The following is a 16,808-nucleotide window of genomic DNA, read 5'->3' on the forward strand; positions in this document are numbered from 1 at the left end:
TATTATTATTATTATTATTATTATTATTATTAAAAAATGTCACATTTACTTCATTTTCTTCAAGTCTTCCCTAAAGTACGATTTACATATAGCAGGGTTATACATCCAGAACTGCCTCCTCTGTTAGAGCTTAGCTCTGGAAGATTAAGTAGTTTGAAAAAGGCCTGTGGCTATTGGCATGTGCAGAGTGCACTTATATTGCCACTGAGCAATTGCAAGCAGGAATCATGGGTTGCAGAATCTTCCGAATCAGAGCCTGATGGCATTTCGTAGCCCAACCACGAGCAGGTCTCAGTTTATCCACAGCCTGGAAGCTCGTAGGGAGTTCCACCACATGCCAGGAGAACATTATCTCTCCTTTCACTGACATCTCCGTGTCTCCCTCTAAGCTGGCTGTGAAGTAGTATTGCACCTCTGCTTAATTTATGGATTTTGCACTCTCTCTGTCTCCTTAAGACTCAAGGAAACAATTTTGATCGGATTTATTTATGAATAGTGCAGCCCGTGGTGGATGTAGCTCAGACTATTTGGAAGAAGCATAGGACCTCTAATGGTTTTACAGGTACTAATCTCGCACATCAAATTCTACGCTGAGAATTTCTGATGCTGATGAAGACAGTGCAAAATAGAATGTGTGAAAAGAAATGGGGTGGGGGGATTGCTGTTGTTAATTAGGAGGAGTTTGTTTCCTTTTCACAGCAAAACTGCATAGTTGTCCATTAAAATCCTTAATTGCTCTGGCTCAGACCTACTAGAAAAGTCACGTGCCGTCCGTCAAGCCAAAGATGAGCGGACTTTTCATATCTTCTATCAGCTTCTATCCGGGGCAGGTGAACACTTGAAAGGTGAGTCAGTGCATTATTCTTTTGAATTTATTAGTTGCAGCGTTTAAACAGAAGCTGAATTGATTTCATGGTTTTACTATCTTTTTGCATATGTGGCTCTGTTTGTCAGGTCATTTGTACTGGCGCTGTCCAAGATACCTTGGATGAGTGATTCCTAAATAATGAACTCTGCAGCTAGGCTTCAATTCGGTATTTGGAGTTAAGGTTCTGTATTTGGAATGCTGCAGTGGTGCAGGCCTCAATGAAATCTGCATCACCCATATTAACAGATCCAGCAGACAATTACAGTCTAAAGCTTTATAAAATTTATTGAGCCCTTGGCTGGACAGAAACATGTAAGCTTCAAGCCAGGCAGTTAAAGGAGTGCTGGCATCAGCTATCAAACTCACACTGGATAGAAGAGCACTCAAGCTGGGAATAGTGCCAAGGTGCTGTTGGTAGGCCAAAGCAGCATGGTATTTACACTTTAGATGAAGCACAAATTATTATGAGAAGGCTTCCACTTCTTCTTGGGATCATCAGCATTCCAGATGTAGATGTTCTTTGAGGATACTAATTTTTTACTTTTGTGTCTTCTGAAATATTGCTTGTCTACATTTGTCCTCTGGAAAGTTTTTGTTTGTTTCCAGCCCAATGTGAAAATGAATCTGGGTTTTAAAATAGTTTATAAATACTAGGGAATTGGTCTCTGAACTCTTTAAGCTTTGTCATAGTTAGAGAATGAAATACTGGCCTGCCATAACGTCTTGTATAGGCTTGCCATACGTCAGGAAAATTCCTGACATGTCCTGGTTTTGGGGTGTAAAAATGGTGCAGGGGGGAATTTTGCCAAATTGGCAAAATGTCAGGGGAAACCCGGATGTATGGCAGCATGATGGGGAAAAGCAGTGGAAACAGCTCCAGAAGCTTAAAATCACTATTTTGGGGGGAGGTTTCCCCACAAAAGCTCAACAATTTGGGTTTGTTCCCCACAAAAGCCCAACTACTTTGCAGATGTCAGGAATTTCCCTTTTCGAAATATGGCAACCTTAGGATTAAATGAATGGAGAGTTACTTTACCCAGTGTCTTGAAGAAACCTCTCTTGCATTTTTCCTCCTCAATACAGCTGATTTACTCCTTGAAGGGTTTAATAACTACAGATTCCTCTCCAATGGCTACGTGCCCATTCCTGGCCAGCAAGATAAGGATAACTTTCAGGAGACAATGGAAGCCATGCATATCATGGGGTTTTCTCATGATGAAATCTTGGGTATGTTTGAAATGGCTTTGGTTTTTGAAGCGGGGAAATGTGTGTTTTTACTTAAAACCTGTAGCTTTTTTGTAGAAATGCAGAAAGTAAGTTCAGTATTCTATCAAGAATAGTGTGGCATCGCAGCTTAATAAACATGGTATATGGCTCTAAATATGGACTTGAAAGTGTGTACATAACGAGCAGTAAAATCTTAAAAAGTCAGAGACTTTTAATGGTCTGGGAAGGGCATTATGTAGTTCATTAACACTCCAAGAGTAGCATAAATCCTAAAAAAAGTAATAACTTCTTGGTGTAGAACTGGATTACCCTAGCGTAGGATTTCAGTACCTTTATTTTAGGGTTTGTAGAGCCTCTGACAAATACCTTGACTTGTTGAAACATTGGACTTGTCAGATAGAGCTATGACCCGATCTGAAACAGAGGGGGCCTGTCCTGTGGCTTTCCTGAACCAGTTAGATATTCTTGTTTCATACTGAACTTGACTGCCTGTCAAACATGTATACACGATGTATTTATCTGCTCTTGTCCTCTGCTCTTTTGTGTGCCTCCAGCTATGTTGAAAGTGGTGTCCTCGGTACTACAGTTTGGTAACATTTCCTTCAAGAAAGAGCGAAACACCGACCAGGCATCTATGCCGGAAAATACGGGTAAATATATTTACAAGCACGGTAGACTTGATTTTAGTCTATTTTCCTCATTAGTGATTGATATCTGCATAGATGCTTGCAAAGAAACAGCTCCCTCTGTATCAAGGATAGGCCAATGTGGTGCCATTCAGACGTTGAAGACTGCAGCTCACATCATCCTGCACCATGTTGGTTACGCCTGCAATATAGAGGCAGCTGTGGTTGTAGCGATAAGTCCTAGCCTTCAGGTACTAAGAAACTGGTACTGTTCACACATCTTGTGTTTTGTTCCCCCCACCCCCAAACCTACTAAATACTGCAGAATCCCTGAGACTATGTTGAGGTATTTCCTCTTTGAAAAAGTATTTGAACTCTAACCTCATTAAGAGCTTATCAGCAAAGTCTTTAAAACTCCCAAGTAAAATGGTATGTGCAGTTGAATCAGTTTATTTTTCTTGGGTCTATACAGTGATTATGCTGCCAGGGACAGTGATTCTGGAGCCAAACACGATTTTTTGGAGAATTGGAGACCATAAATGCTAAGTTTAGAAAATCTGATCGTTCAAGTGACAGGGTGGTATGCCTGGGACTGACTTTATAATTTAATACTATCTGTGTCTAATGTTCCTCTTAATCATGGGGGGGGGGGGGAATCCTGACACAAGTAGGAATTTTCTCACGTTCTTAGTTCACTTTTGTATTCTCTGTGACAAGGATCATCTGTATCATTCAGCCCTTTGTGCTTAAGTGGATTTCTTAAGGGAACTTGTTAATGCATAGAGTAGTGTGTGACTGGCTTTGTCATCAGAGTGGGTTCACTATCCCCACCCCCCGAGCACTGATCTAATACTGGTTAAAATGCATGCTTTGACATGTATGAAGCACAACTATATGTAATATGTATTTCCTGAATCTACAGAGTTTCAGTGATAGTTTTATTATATGCTAACACAGAGTTTTATTATAGGCAAACCCAGGCACACGTTCCTGGTGAATGAATGCTAGAATTATGAACTTATTACATTGGTTGTTTGGAAGGCTTCACTTGATGAGTTGCAGAGCTTACTTATCGCCCTACCTTTCATTAATGTGAAGCACAGTGGTACCTTGGAAGTCGAACGGAATCCGTTCCGGAAGTCCTTTTGACTTACAAAACATTTGGAAACGAAGGCTTGGCTTCCGGTTGGCTGCAGGAAGCTCCTGCAGCCAATCGGAAGCCCCGTCGGACATTCACGTTCCAAAGAGTGTTCACAAACCAGAACACTCACTTCCGGGTTTGTGGCGTTCGGGAGCCAAAACGGACAAGTACCAAGGTGTTTGGGATCCAAGGTACGACTGTACTGGTGTTACTCCTTGAGTGATTTTCAAATGGTGTTCTGGGAAATGCTGAGATTCCTCATTGATAGATTCAGTAATGGTGGAAAAACTTCCTTGAAGGTCAATTTGTCCACCATTGCCAGTGTTCCCCTGCAACATGTAGCTGCAGGGCAGTGGCTGGATGTGTGCTAGGGTGTACCCTTGGTTCATGTAGGGTAGTACAAAGGCTCATTAAGCCTATATGAACTGAGTTGGCAGTCTAGAACATTCACTGGAGTCCTCTGCAATACACAGGGGGTAGATTGTCAAACAAGTTGACTTGGAAAGCGTTCCTTAACATTAGGAACTGTGGGAAATGCTTTTTGGGGGACACTTATTCAGTGTTAAAACCAGTTGTTGAGGTTCTGATAACTGATTGCATTGTTTGTATTTGTAGTTGCACAGAAACTCTGCCACCTGTTGGGGATGAATGTAATGGAATTTACTCGAGCAATACTCACTCCACGCATTAAAGTTGGCAGGGACTACGTCCAGAAAGCACAAACCAAAGAACAAGTAAGCTCTGTGATGCAAAATGTTGAATCTTATTCCACCCAAAGTAGCCACCAATTTCCGGCCAGCAAACATTCTCACCCTTTCTCTTTGCCCTGGGGGGTGGTTAAATATCCTGTGTGTTATAGTAAGACTGCATATGAGGCCTCGGGTTTCACCTAGAGCCCAAAAACTGCTGACAAGTTAGTTCTGGCATTTCAAATGTGCCTGGATCCCCATCAGTGCCTCTCGGTTAAGCTTCAGCATTGGAGTTCCAAGTAAGGAGACAAGTACACTGAGCATCGGTACACTGGGTGCAGTGGTTGATCAGTGAGATACAGTTTGATGTGTGTGTGTGTCTGTAGAAAAACTAGAAAGCCACATAATGGCTGGCCTTCTGTGTCTAGGTGGTACAACGTTCAAGCTTAGATCTTAATTAGAATATGACATTTATACTCCTTTGGGATGAAGGGTGGGATATAAACAAAATAAATATACCTAGGAAATAGCATGTTCATTATCTTTCTATTAGAAATAGTAACTGTGTTAAACTTAGTATTTCTATTTTCTTACAACTTCTTCCAAATTCTCGTTCAAATTTTCAGGCAGACTTTGCTGTGGAGGCATTGGCGAAAGCCACCTACGAACGCCTTTTCCGCTGGCTTGTTCACCGCATTAACAAAGCTCTGGATAGGACCAAGCGACAGGGAGCTTCTTTCATCGGAATCCTGGATATTGCTGGATTTGAAATCTTTGAGGTATTTAGACAAATGAAAGAAATCTCCAGTACTTACTAGATTGAGAGATTTTTGTAACATATATAAAATAGCATTGCAAAGGATCTGGAAGCTCCAAACTGCAATATTGAAAGTTCATGGATACGATTCTACTCTGCACGTGACCACATTTTTCAGTGGCTTTTCCTGACTTTTAAGCAGTCTTGGTAAGCTCTGAATGAGATGGGGTTTCTGTGTAAGAGATCAGCACGTCTGCCTTATTTCCTTGCTGTCATAGAATCATGTGCAAAACTCTGCACGTTTGGCCAGTTGCTTGTTAAATGGTTTGCCCTGCAAAACTTACATTGTAGTATAACCAATACAAAAGCTGTAAAACTCTAAAAAGTTAACTTTCTTGATATTTTCCCCTAGTTGAATTCCTTTGAGCAACTTTGCATCAACTATACCAATGAGAAGCTGCAGCAGTTATTCAACCACACCATGTTTATCTTGGAGCAGGAGGAATATCAGAGGGAGGGCATAGAGTGGAACTTTATTGACTTTGGACTGGATCTGCAACCCTGTATTGATTTAATTGAAAGACCTGTAAGTTCTCATCCTTGTCCTTTTAACAGCTCATAGCTTTCTCAACCAAGATCTCTCTTTGATGTAAATCATTCCATACACCTTACCGATCCAAGTTTTGTTTTTTGTTTTTCTAGAGGGGCTTCTCTGGGATTTAAGTGTTGAATCAAGAGACATTTCTGTAAAGTGTGCCTGTAGACAAATCCAGCAAGTGCTACCCTCCTGATTTTCATTTGTGGCATTATTATTCTGCTTTTCTAATTAAAAACTGATCGGGCGACTTAAAAAACAAATTTATAATAAACAAAACCTAGCCAGAAAAATGTGTTATGAACTGAAATTCAGAATGATGTTCTTACAGGCAATACATGCCTCACTGGGTCTGATTAATAAGGCGCTGGTAACTTGGAACATGCCCAAATGTACTCTAGGCTTGCTTATGTCACACATTATTTTGTGAGCTAACTGAATGGTAGGGAACCCTGACTATCAGTGTATATGTCACTGAGCTCTGTTTCTTTTCCTCTTTTTCGTCCTATACCTTTAATAGCTCTTACTTCGGTTCTGATAATTTTGATTACATTTCAGGTAGCTCTGTGTTGCTATGAGACATCCTGTGAGGCAAAGCATCATGTTGGTTGAACTTGATGCTTTAGAATTCTTGATATGCTTGTATCTTGTTCCCTTCTTGTATCTGATTTCAAAATCAACTGACTTGGGGGGGGGAATCCATTGCCATTAGTCACGTATGTCCACTTGTATCTCCCGTTGAAATGTGAATATGGATTTTATTTTTGCATAAGCATGTGCTCTTCTTCAGCTGTGTTGCTCAGGTGCAACTGTATGGTGAAAGGAATATCAAATGAGGGGAGGTGAGAACAGAATAGATTCTGGTAATAAAACATTTATTTATGTATTAATCCTTGCTAGGCCAACCCCCCTGGTGTACTTGCTCTCCTGGATGAAGAGTGCTGGTTCCCCAAAGCAACTGACAAGACATTTGTGGAAAAACTGGTCCAGGAACAAGGAACCCATTCCAAATTCCAAAAGCCTCGGCAGCTGAAGGACAAGGCAGACTTCTGCATAATTCATTATGCAGGAAGGGTAAGCATGAAATGCTATATGATTTCTTCAGCATTTATCTGTGTGTCCCATTTGTGGGACTTCTGAGAGGCTACAGGAGCCTGTGTATCTTGCTATTTGAGAATAAGTTTGGCCTCCTGAGTCTGGTCATCAGGTAGGATACAGCGGAAAGGAGCTGTAGGATACAGTGGAATTTGCTGCCAAGGAGTGTGGTGGAGTCTCCTACTTTGGAGGTCTTTAAGCAGAGGCTTGACAACCATATGTCAGGAGTGCTCTGATGGTGTTTCCTGCTTGGCAGGGGGTTGGACTCGATGGCCCTTGTGGTCTCTTCCAACTCTATGTTTCTATGATTCTAGGATTGGAGAGAGAAATATGTTGCTTCCAAACTCTGGTGCCCATTTTAATTCCATGCAAGATACTTCACGTGCTGCAGTACAGTGGTACCTCGGGTTACATGCGCTTCAGGTTACATACGCTTCAGGTTACACACTCCGCTAACCCAGAAATAGTGCTTCAGGTTAAGAACTTTGCTTCAGGATAAGAACAGAAATCAGGCTCCGGTTTCGCGGCGGCAGCAGGAGGCCCCATTAGCTAAAGTGGTGCTTCAGGTTAAGAACAGTTTCAGTTTAAGAACAGACCTCCGGAACAGATTAAGTACTTAACCAGAGGTTCCACTGTACTTTAAAGAAAATCAATTTCACACTTACGGGTATAACTTGCCCTTATAGGTATAATCAGTTAATTTGTAGAAGAACTTAATCAGTACCTATTGAAGAAGGCACCTCACAATTTGAATCAATATTTTCCCACTGGGGCTTACCTAGATGGGTTTCAAAGTGTTTATATCCCACTTTGATCTTTGCAGGGTGGTCCTGCAAATCTTGAATGAAAGTCAGTATGGATAAAACGTACTGAATTTTGGGTGGGCTGGGGTGAGAGGAAACTATGTTGCTATTCACCTCTCCTGAATGTTTAAAGGCTAGGTTGTGTTCCTGAGATGCAAATAGTAACTGACTAGTGCTTTGGGCCAAGGACTGGAGAAGCCTTGCTATCAGTTGTTTCCCCTTTAATACACCTCTAGCAGCATGCCCAAGTACAGTAGTTGCCAGAAACTCATACAGTGGTGCCTCGCAAGATGAAAAAAATTCATTCCGCGAGTCTTTTCGTCTTGCGATGTTTTTCATCTTGCGAAGCACGGTCCGTCGCAACTGCGCCTCTTCAAGCGGCTTTTTTAAAAAAGCGCGACGTTTTCGTCTTGCGAAGCAAGCCCATAGGGAAATTCGTCTAGCGAAGCAACGCAAAAACGGAAAACCCTTTTGTCTAGCGAGTTTTTCGTCTTGCGAGGCATTCGTCTTGCGGGGCACCACTGTAGTGCCTTTTTCATATCTTGCCCTGAAAAGTCAATTTCAGCTCCTGAACTTTTACTTACTTTGCCAAACCTTTATTAGGCATTACAAATTACAGGCATTACAAATATAGGCCATCATAAAACATCCATATACAGTGGTACCTCAGGTTAAGTACTTAATTCATTCTGGAGGTCCATTCTTAACCTGAAACTATTCTTAACCTGAAGCACCACTTTAGCTAATGGGGCCTCCTGCTGCTGCCGCGCCGCCGGAGCACAATTTCTGTTCTCATCCTGAAGCAAAGTTCTTAACCCGAGGTACTATTTCTGGGTTAGCAGAGTCTGTAACCAGAAGCGTATGTAACCTGAACCGTATGTAACCCGAGGTATAACCACTGTATAAAATTTTAAACTATATACAAATAAACAGCCATGTAAAATATGTAATAACAAGGAGTTTCTTCCTGCTAAATTGTGCCATTCACCACTCTTTTAAGAGATACTATTGACAAAAACTTAGCCACCCTTGCAGTTACTTCGGGGTTAATGTCAGCCTGAACTTTTGCAGGCTCAAGGAACAAAGTCGTATCCATCAGTGAGGCACTGCCCAGGACTCCAAATGCCTCTCTGAGCACCTTTGGGTGGAAGGGTGGGATAATTTTAATAAATAAGAATATTTTTTTAAAAAAGTTTATAATAACCCTACAATCGGTTGGGGGGGGGAGGCATTTTCTTAATAGTAGCCTACCGCCATGTAAACATTGGGAAGTTGTGATCTCTAAAATGGGTTTGAAAGACTTATGTGTCACTTGCAGCAGAGGGAGAGTGTGGAAAGTATCATGTTAAGTAGATCCACTGTACACGTAAAAACCCCATTCAGACAACCCACCTCATGCATTCAGTGTGATGGAGGAGTTGTGCCTGCTAGCCGTACACCCTTGACAGTGTGGTACATTCAGTGTTAGTCTGAAAAGGGAGTTCAGTAAGTGTGTGCAGAGGTTCTTCACAATTTCAGCACTCCTTAAATGTCAATCACATATGAGGAGATGCAACTCATCTTCCCTTAAAAACAAAAAACAGGTTGGGAAGGTTGGCAGTATTTGCTGTTTACCCCACTTGCTTAATTCCAGGTGGACTACAAGGCAGATGAGTGGCTTATGAAGAATATGGACCCTCTGAATGACAACGTGGCTACGCTTCTACACCAATCTTCAGACAAATTTGTGGCAGAGCTTTGGAAGGATGGTAAGAATCTGCTCCTAATCTATATAAGATGAGATGATAAATCCTGTGGGTGAGTTGCAAAACTTACACATGAATCCTTCATGGGTTAGTGCAATTCCTTTGAGACTCCTGCCAGCAGTGGCAACAGGAGGGTTTGAAGTGCCGCTGCAATATCAATTAATTTACTTGCACATGTATCATTATGGGCTGATTGCACTTCCATACATCAAGCTGCTAGTGTGATTATTGAGTAGACTCTTTTCATAGTCATTTAGGATAGTTTGAAAGTCTGTGTTGTGACTAAACGACTCTCAACCTTTCATGAAGCTGCTGTTTTAGTTATCAGCAATGGGTTCACTGGTAAAACAGGACAGTAAACTAAGAATTTTGAATAATCAAAGTTTAAATAGCTCTTAAATATTGTATCATAATAGTACATTGAGTCTTTTTCTTGCATTGTTAATTTTCTGTGTGCCTGGTATGGCGGAACTTAAGCTTGCTTAACCAAAAACACTTCTTAAAACTTGGTTGCATTGCTTGGAGTGCTTCCAAGACGGTGTTATAATTTAGTATCCTTTTAACGCCTGCTCTTAGCTTCACATTAGCTTAATTTAGGAAGAGATCTGATGGATTACACCAAAAGACACTCTTAATCCTGGATCCCTGTGTTCCATAGTGACCAAACAGATGCCTATGGGAAAGCACAAACCAGACATAAGGGCAAAAGCTATTGCTCACCAGTAACTGTGCCATCTACCTTTGAAGCCCCACAGAGGTTTGGACTTCCCAACTATTGACTGTTATCAGAGTCCCAGAGTCGGCTGTCTGCAATGATAGATTGTTCAACCAATCTAGCAAGTTTGGAGATACTTCATATCACCTGATTGGTGGGAACTCTGTATCTGTTCCTTGAAAAGAAAAAAAAAGAATGCTCCATCTAAAAGCAGAGTATTGTTTTCCTTCCAAAAGTGCTTGCAAAGCCCATTGAGCAGCACTTCCGAGGCATCTGACAACCAGCTGATTCCTGGGTACTTAGAAAATGCATTTTCTACAGATACATAAAATATATCAAGGCGGCTGACAGCATAAAATACAATAAAATCCAGAAACATCTATAAAACATAATTTAAAACATCAGTAGATACTGGTTGGTTTAAAGAAAGAAATGCATGTTGGGAAGGCCTGTCCAGAAAATATGGATTTCAAGGGGTTTCTCAAAGAAGGGGAGGGCTGGTACCTGCCAAACCCCTACAGGCCTGTAATGAAGGCCTACCAAACCTAAGGCCTGTGAGGAACCACCAGGATCTCGGGGAGTGAGGTGGTGTATAAGGGACCAGATGGTCATTGAGGTACTTTGGGCCCAAGTTGATTTTGGCTTTGTGAGCTAACACAAGAACCTTGAACCTAGCCTGCTAGCAAAAATAGCAACAAATCAGGATGGTCAGCTTTCCTTATGTAGGGGACATGCTTAAGGCCTCTGGTAAATTTGGTTGCCATTGTTCTGCATCATTTTCAGGTCTACAAACAGCCTTTTAAAGCTATAGTTACCAGCTGCACTATACAAGTGTGGCCCATCATAGATTTATACAATGGTCCAATATTAGCAGTTTTATTTCCTCGCTAAGGTCAACTTCAGTGAAGCAAAGTAAACATGCTAAAGACGGAAGAAATGCTTTTGAGGTTTTATGGAGCCAGGTTTCAAGAATGTGTAATGACTATGATAAACACCCATCTGGGAATATTGTAAATGCCTTGGAGCAGGGACCGTGCGTGGATTGTGAGAAGGGGGCGTTTCCATGTCTGTCATAAGTTTAGTTGTAAAATTAGTAGAAGGTGTGCCTGTGGGCTTATTGCTTCACAGTCCATAAATAGTTTCTCTCAGTGCTTTTTTTCGGGGGGGGGGGCGCAGGGGTACGCATACCCCTAAACATTTTGTGAATCTAAGTTTAGCCTCATTGAGGTGCAGTATTTCAATATGAGTAGGAAAATGAGAGTACCCCTAAACATTTTTTTAAGGAAAAAAGCACTGGGTTATCTATCAAAGAGGCTGCGAACCAGCCCCAAAGTATGCATGAACACAACAATTGTTCCATTTCAGAACATTTTTTCAGTAAACAGTTCCTTGTTGTGAAATATGGAATCACTGTCATGTTTCCTTGTAAATCTATAGTCTGCCAACCTGCCTTTATGTTCACTGTTTGGGCCCTGAAATCAACACACTCTACTGAAGGGCCATCATTACACCATAGCGACCTGTTATGCACTTTGTTAAAGCTTGCTTGCAATTCAAAATTGTCTTCTCTTTACTAACTAGACTGTCTTGTGTATCTGCTCTTTGTTCTTGCCGTTTCTGTGCCATAGAGATTCACAATTTTCAGAGAGCTTCTTTCTATGACAATGTTACTGGTCTTCCTGATACACCAGGTGAATGAATGAAAAACAAAAATAATAATATAGGCCTCCTAAAAGCAGGACTTGAATCTGTGGGAAAAACATTTTTTTGCTTGTTAGGCAAGCATGAACTTTCATTTCATCCTAACCTTAGCGTTACCTCCACAAGGCAAATGTTCTTGTGCACATACCTATTTAGTTGCTGCTGCATACATAGAGTCTCATTTTTTGTACTGCACTTCTAGAGGCTTTGCAAGTGAGTAGCTGCATTTGAAACGCAGGCTTGCTTCTCCAACATACCTGGATGACCTTGGGTATTTGAAATTAGGAGTCTCGGTACTCTGGTTCGGTATGATTTGTACTTGTTAATGTCTGTATACATTTTTTTTTTTTTAATTGCAGTCAAAGCAAGTTTTCTTTATACAACTTGCTGCGCTGGCATTAAATGACATGTTGAATGTTTATTATTTCAGAAGCTGCTCAAAATTAGTCTCATTGCTATTAAATGCCTATATTTTGAATGATAGCTTATGAGGGAAGTCCGTCAGTACTTGGGCCAAGTAAACAAATTCTGCCAGGGGTATATGCTGCCCATTAATCTGCAGGAGCACTTCTAAACTTGAAGCAAATCTCAGTTAGGCTGCGCTCCTAAGCAGACTTACAAGGAACTAAACCCAGTTGATCGCAGTGGAGTTTACTTCTGAGTAAACCTATAAGATTACCCCATTAGCAAAACTGTATGTATTTTGGTAGACTTTAAAGTTGTCTTTGTTTTTCACTAAAAGTATTTTATGGAGCCTGCTTTGGCATTTTATTAGATTTTTACTGCCACCATTACGTGTCTGATCATGCTTTTGTTGTAAGCTAAAATACATAAGCAGGGAATTTATGTATCTCCATGGGTGTATCTAAGTTAATCATATTGATGTAGTTTCAAAATGAAGCATGTTGCTTTTTCCTAAGTGAATCTGCTCTCGTGCACTGCTTCCTTGATCGCTAGAGGGGACTGATTTCTACTCCTGATAGAAAAAAATGTATTTTGTGAAATACATGGTTGTGCAAATACTTAAGCATATGGCCCATATTCACTTAAACTTGGGAGATTGGTTACAGTTTGGCTCTTCCTTCATTGGAGGATGCAGCATGCATTGCTCTCTCATTAGTAAATACTGTGACGTAATTTTTTGCATACTTAATTGAAGTAGACTTGGCAGTGGTTTTAGCTGCAGGATAGATTCTTGAACTTCAAAGTACTACGACGTGCCACTTGGTCGGTATAAGCAGCATAGCCAGGTTGTCTAAATTTTATTTGTCTAGGGACCCAGGGGAAAGGACTCCCTGAACCTAGTATGAATTTCAACATTTTAGGCTGAGGTGCTTTTGGTCTAACTGGGAAGAAGGTGTTAGATTCCTGGTGCAATGACTAGGTTAATTAGCAAGATCTTAGGTTGAAGATTTTAATGTGTTGTTTCCTAGGAATACCCAGTACTGTGGCTATCCTGAGATGTGTTTATTTGCATTTCTCTTTTGCTAGCTGACCAAAACATAATCTCTCCACCCCCTGTCCTCCTGCTCCAAATGTGTGCTTGGTTCCTCATGCCTTTAGAGTTTGGTTTATTTAGATAATCCATAGAGGAAAACAATATAGAAAATCCTTTCCCTTCTGTTGCTCAGAAAAAGTAAAGAGCTTTACAGAAGCTTTATCATTGTCACATACACAGTGGATATCTCAGGTGTACTGATATATTTGCTATGACATACCCACAGAATTGCACTTCATACGATGTGGTAAAGGGAATGTCAGTGGTGAAACAAAATGGCCTAATTATTTCTCTCCCCCCCCCCCCCTTTTCTATGGGAATATTATTCCATGTTTTCTTCAAGTTAAGCAGAAGTTGTTGGCAGGCTGATCATGGTTTGTTCCTAGCAAAGTTTGATACATGCCGTCATTTGCATTTTTTGGCTCTATTGTAAACCTTCCCACATATTCACTCACATTATTTGCAGCTTCTTGGTCTAAAATTCCTTTTACGTATGAAAAGGGAATGGCTTTTGGTGCATAAAGCCGTGACTTGTGCTTTGTAGTGCATAATGGCAAAAGCTACAATGTTCTGCCTGGTGTGTTGCTTTCAATCCTGCTGCTTCCATATGTACGTAGATTGCTTTGCCATAGTAGGCAGCACCTTCCACCGTTTGTCGCGCAGAGCATTTGTCGAACCTTTTATCTCTTGTGCGCTGCTCTGTTTCCTGAATCCGCTTAATTCGGTGTTCTTGTTGCCTGCAGTGGACCGCATTGTGGGTCTGGATCAAGTCACTGGGATAACAGAGACTGCGTTTGGCTCCACTTACAAGACCAAGAAGGGCATGTTCCGTACCGTGGGGCAGCTATACAAGGAGTCCCTCACCAAACTGATGGCCACACTGCGAAATACTAACCCAAATTTTGTCCGCTGCATCATTCCAAACCATGAAAAGAGGGTATGTGTTCATTTCAAACGTTAAAATGTGCTTCTAATTTTCCCTTCCCAATTGCTAATACTTGTTAGGAGCGACCTACTCTCAAGTAGGACCCTGGTAGAGACACATGCCCAACTGGCATGTTCTTTCCCTCCTGGCCGATTGTTCAGGAGCTTCAAAAGCTTTCTCCAACCCGAACATCACAGCGACTAATGCCAAAAGGCATTAGCGCACTTAGGGATCCGCAGAGTATTTGCAGTTTGCATAACAGAACTCAGTAGCTCAGCGTTTTGGCTAATCTACGTTTATTTACATATAATACACTCGGAGCATTCTGACTTAGCTCCATCCTCTTTCTCATCAGACAACAGAGAGAGAGAACAAAGGACAATAGTCCCACTTCACGGAACACAGTAACACAAAACATCTTGTCTCCGTCAATTCCCACACTGTGGAATGAAAACATACACCATCATGTGATAGACAACAATCCCATGACTGCAGACACGGGGAATGAATCTCTATTGACATTTGATGTATTTGCTGACATAATAGGGTTTGGATTTCATGTTTTGCACATGAAGTATTCAGAACCCCACTTCACCCTTGTGAGTGGTTAGTTTCTTTAACTAGGTAAGGCTAAAAGCCAGAAGGATGATTACAAGGAGCTGCTAGTACTGTCCTGTAACAGAGCTTTTCCTCTGCCTTTAGGCTGGAAAGCTGGATCCGCACCTCGTTCTAGATCAGCTTCGCTGCAACGGTGTCTTGGAAGGAATAAGGATTTGTCGGCAAGGATTTCCAAACAGGATAGTGTTCCAAGAATTTAGACAGAGGTACTATAATAACTAGATTTGGCATGTTTAGAGCTACATCATTTCAGGTGGTTAAACCCAGTCTTCCCCCTCAACATAACTTTCTGTCATTAGTCAAGCGTAGCATGGGGATTAAATGAAAATTGGTGCCTGTACGTTTTGATCAGAGCTTAACTAGTTGTTTTCTTATTGATTGGTAGATATGAGATCCTGACTCCTAATGCAATTCCTAAGGGATTTATGGATGGGAAGCAGGCTTGTGAACGCATGGTAAGTCATTCAGTAGCAATCTAACATTGCTAAAAACCATTATCTTCTTTGGCTTATAAATTTTGAAACAAATGGGTTTTGGATATTTGTGCAGATCAGAGCATTAGAGCTGGACCCCAACTTGTATAGAATTGGACAGAGCAAGATTTTTTTCCGAGCTGGTGTTCTGGCACACCTAGAGGAAGAAAGGGATCTGAAGATCACAGACATCATCATCTTCTTCCAGGCAGTCTGCAGGGGATACCTTGCCAGGAAGTAAGTGTTTATAGTAATCTTGGCAGACGCTTATATTTGAAGTGCAGATTTTGTGGAAATGTTCAGTTAGCTTAATCAAAAGCACTGAATTTACAGACAAATGCATGGTTATTTCACTGCTAAAAAGCTTGAGAAGCAGTCTGGTGGAATAAGTTTATTGCCAGGATAAAAAAACACACGAGTATTGCCCCCTTGCACTTGAATATGGCTTTGGAAATGCTTTGATGTAGCTGTTAAAATGCAAACATTCCCAACTGAAATGGAAAACCTTGGTTTGTGTTCAGGGCTTTTGCTAAGAAACAGCAGCAGCTGAGTGCATTGAAAGTCCTGCAGAGAAATTGTGCTGCCTATTTGAAGCTGCGGCATTGGCAGTGGTGGAGAGTGTTCACAAAGGTAGGTTGTCCACAAAGGTCGGTGGTGGTGGTGGTGGTTAGGAATTTTCAGCAGCACGATAGTGGCATGCCTCTTGTGTCATACTTTGCAGGTGAAGCCCCTGCTTCAAGTTACTCGTCAGGAGGAAGAACTTCAGGCTAAGGATGAGGAGCTTCTGAAGGTGAAGGAGAAACAGACAAAGGTAGAAGCAGAACTTGAGGAGATGGAAAGGAAACATCAACAGGTTTGTATACACAATCTGACCTATGCACAAAGTCGACCTTATTCTAATAGCATTTATGACTTTATTTTCTACCTAGGCAAAACCAACATCTTAACTTACTGTAGTTAGATACATCTAGCTAGTTCGTGTAGGAACAGAAAGCATATTGTGTGATCAAATAAACACGCAAGGAGTTATAGCGAATACATTTTAATGACTGGTCTGGAGAAGAGGTATGAAGCTGCACAGTGGATCCCTTTTGAAATTGAACTCAATCTTTTCTGGATATATACATATAATCAGAGGCAGATTTAGGGCAGTGTAACTGGTTCCCCCACACTGGGCACGGAGCTGCGGGGGGTATTGCAACTATGACATAACACATGTGCGGAAGAGAAGGCGAGAGGTAGGGGACACTGAATTTTGGCCTTGCACAGGGAGCCACTGAAATTTGAAAGACCAAAGTATACCCCTGTATGCATGCACACCCTTCCTGTATA

At 41.3% G+C, this 16,808-nt stretch overlaps 1 protein-coding gene across 5 annotated transcripts in view; it reads left to right on the forward strand.

Annotated features, from left to right (window-relative positions):
• Positions 1-16,808, forward strand: part of MYH10 (myosin heavy chain 10) — a 74,835-nt gene that overhangs the window by 35,762 nt on the left and 22,265 nt on the right. For all 5 annotated transcript variants that reach the window (XM_083487422.1, XM_083487419.1, XM_083487421.1 and 2 more), the window contains 14 exons: positions 747-845; positions 1,952-2,095; positions 2,650-2,745; positions 4,478-4,596; positions 5,178-5,330; positions 5,721-5,894; positions 6,804-6,977; positions 9,435-9,549; positions 14,204-14,397; positions 15,088-15,209; positions 15,389-15,458; positions 15,553-15,713; positions 15,998-16,106; positions 16,198-16,329. In XM_083487422.1, coding sequence (XP_083343548.1) covers positions 747-845; positions 1,952-2,095; positions 2,650-2,745; positions 4,478-4,596; positions 5,178-5,330; positions 5,721-5,894; positions 6,804-6,977; positions 9,435-9,549; positions 14,204-14,397; positions 15,088-15,209; positions 15,389-15,458; positions 15,553-15,713; positions 15,998-16,106; positions 16,198-16,329 — 1,862 coding nt within the window. The remainder of the gene's footprint in view (positions 1-746; positions 846-1,951; positions 2,096-2,649; positions 2,746-4,477; positions 4,597-5,177; positions 5,331-5,720; positions 5,895-6,803; positions 6,978-9,434; positions 9,550-14,203; positions 14,398-15,087; positions 15,210-15,388; positions 15,459-15,552; positions 15,714-15,997; positions 16,107-16,197; positions 16,330-16,808) is intronic.

This window comes from Podarcis liolepis (assembly GCF_965112155.1).
Source record: "Podarcis liolepis genome assembly, chromosome: 2".
NCBI classification, from domain to species: domain Eukaryota; kingdom Metazoa; phylum Chordata; class Lepidosauria; order Squamata; family Lacertidae; genus Podarcis; species Podarcis liolepis.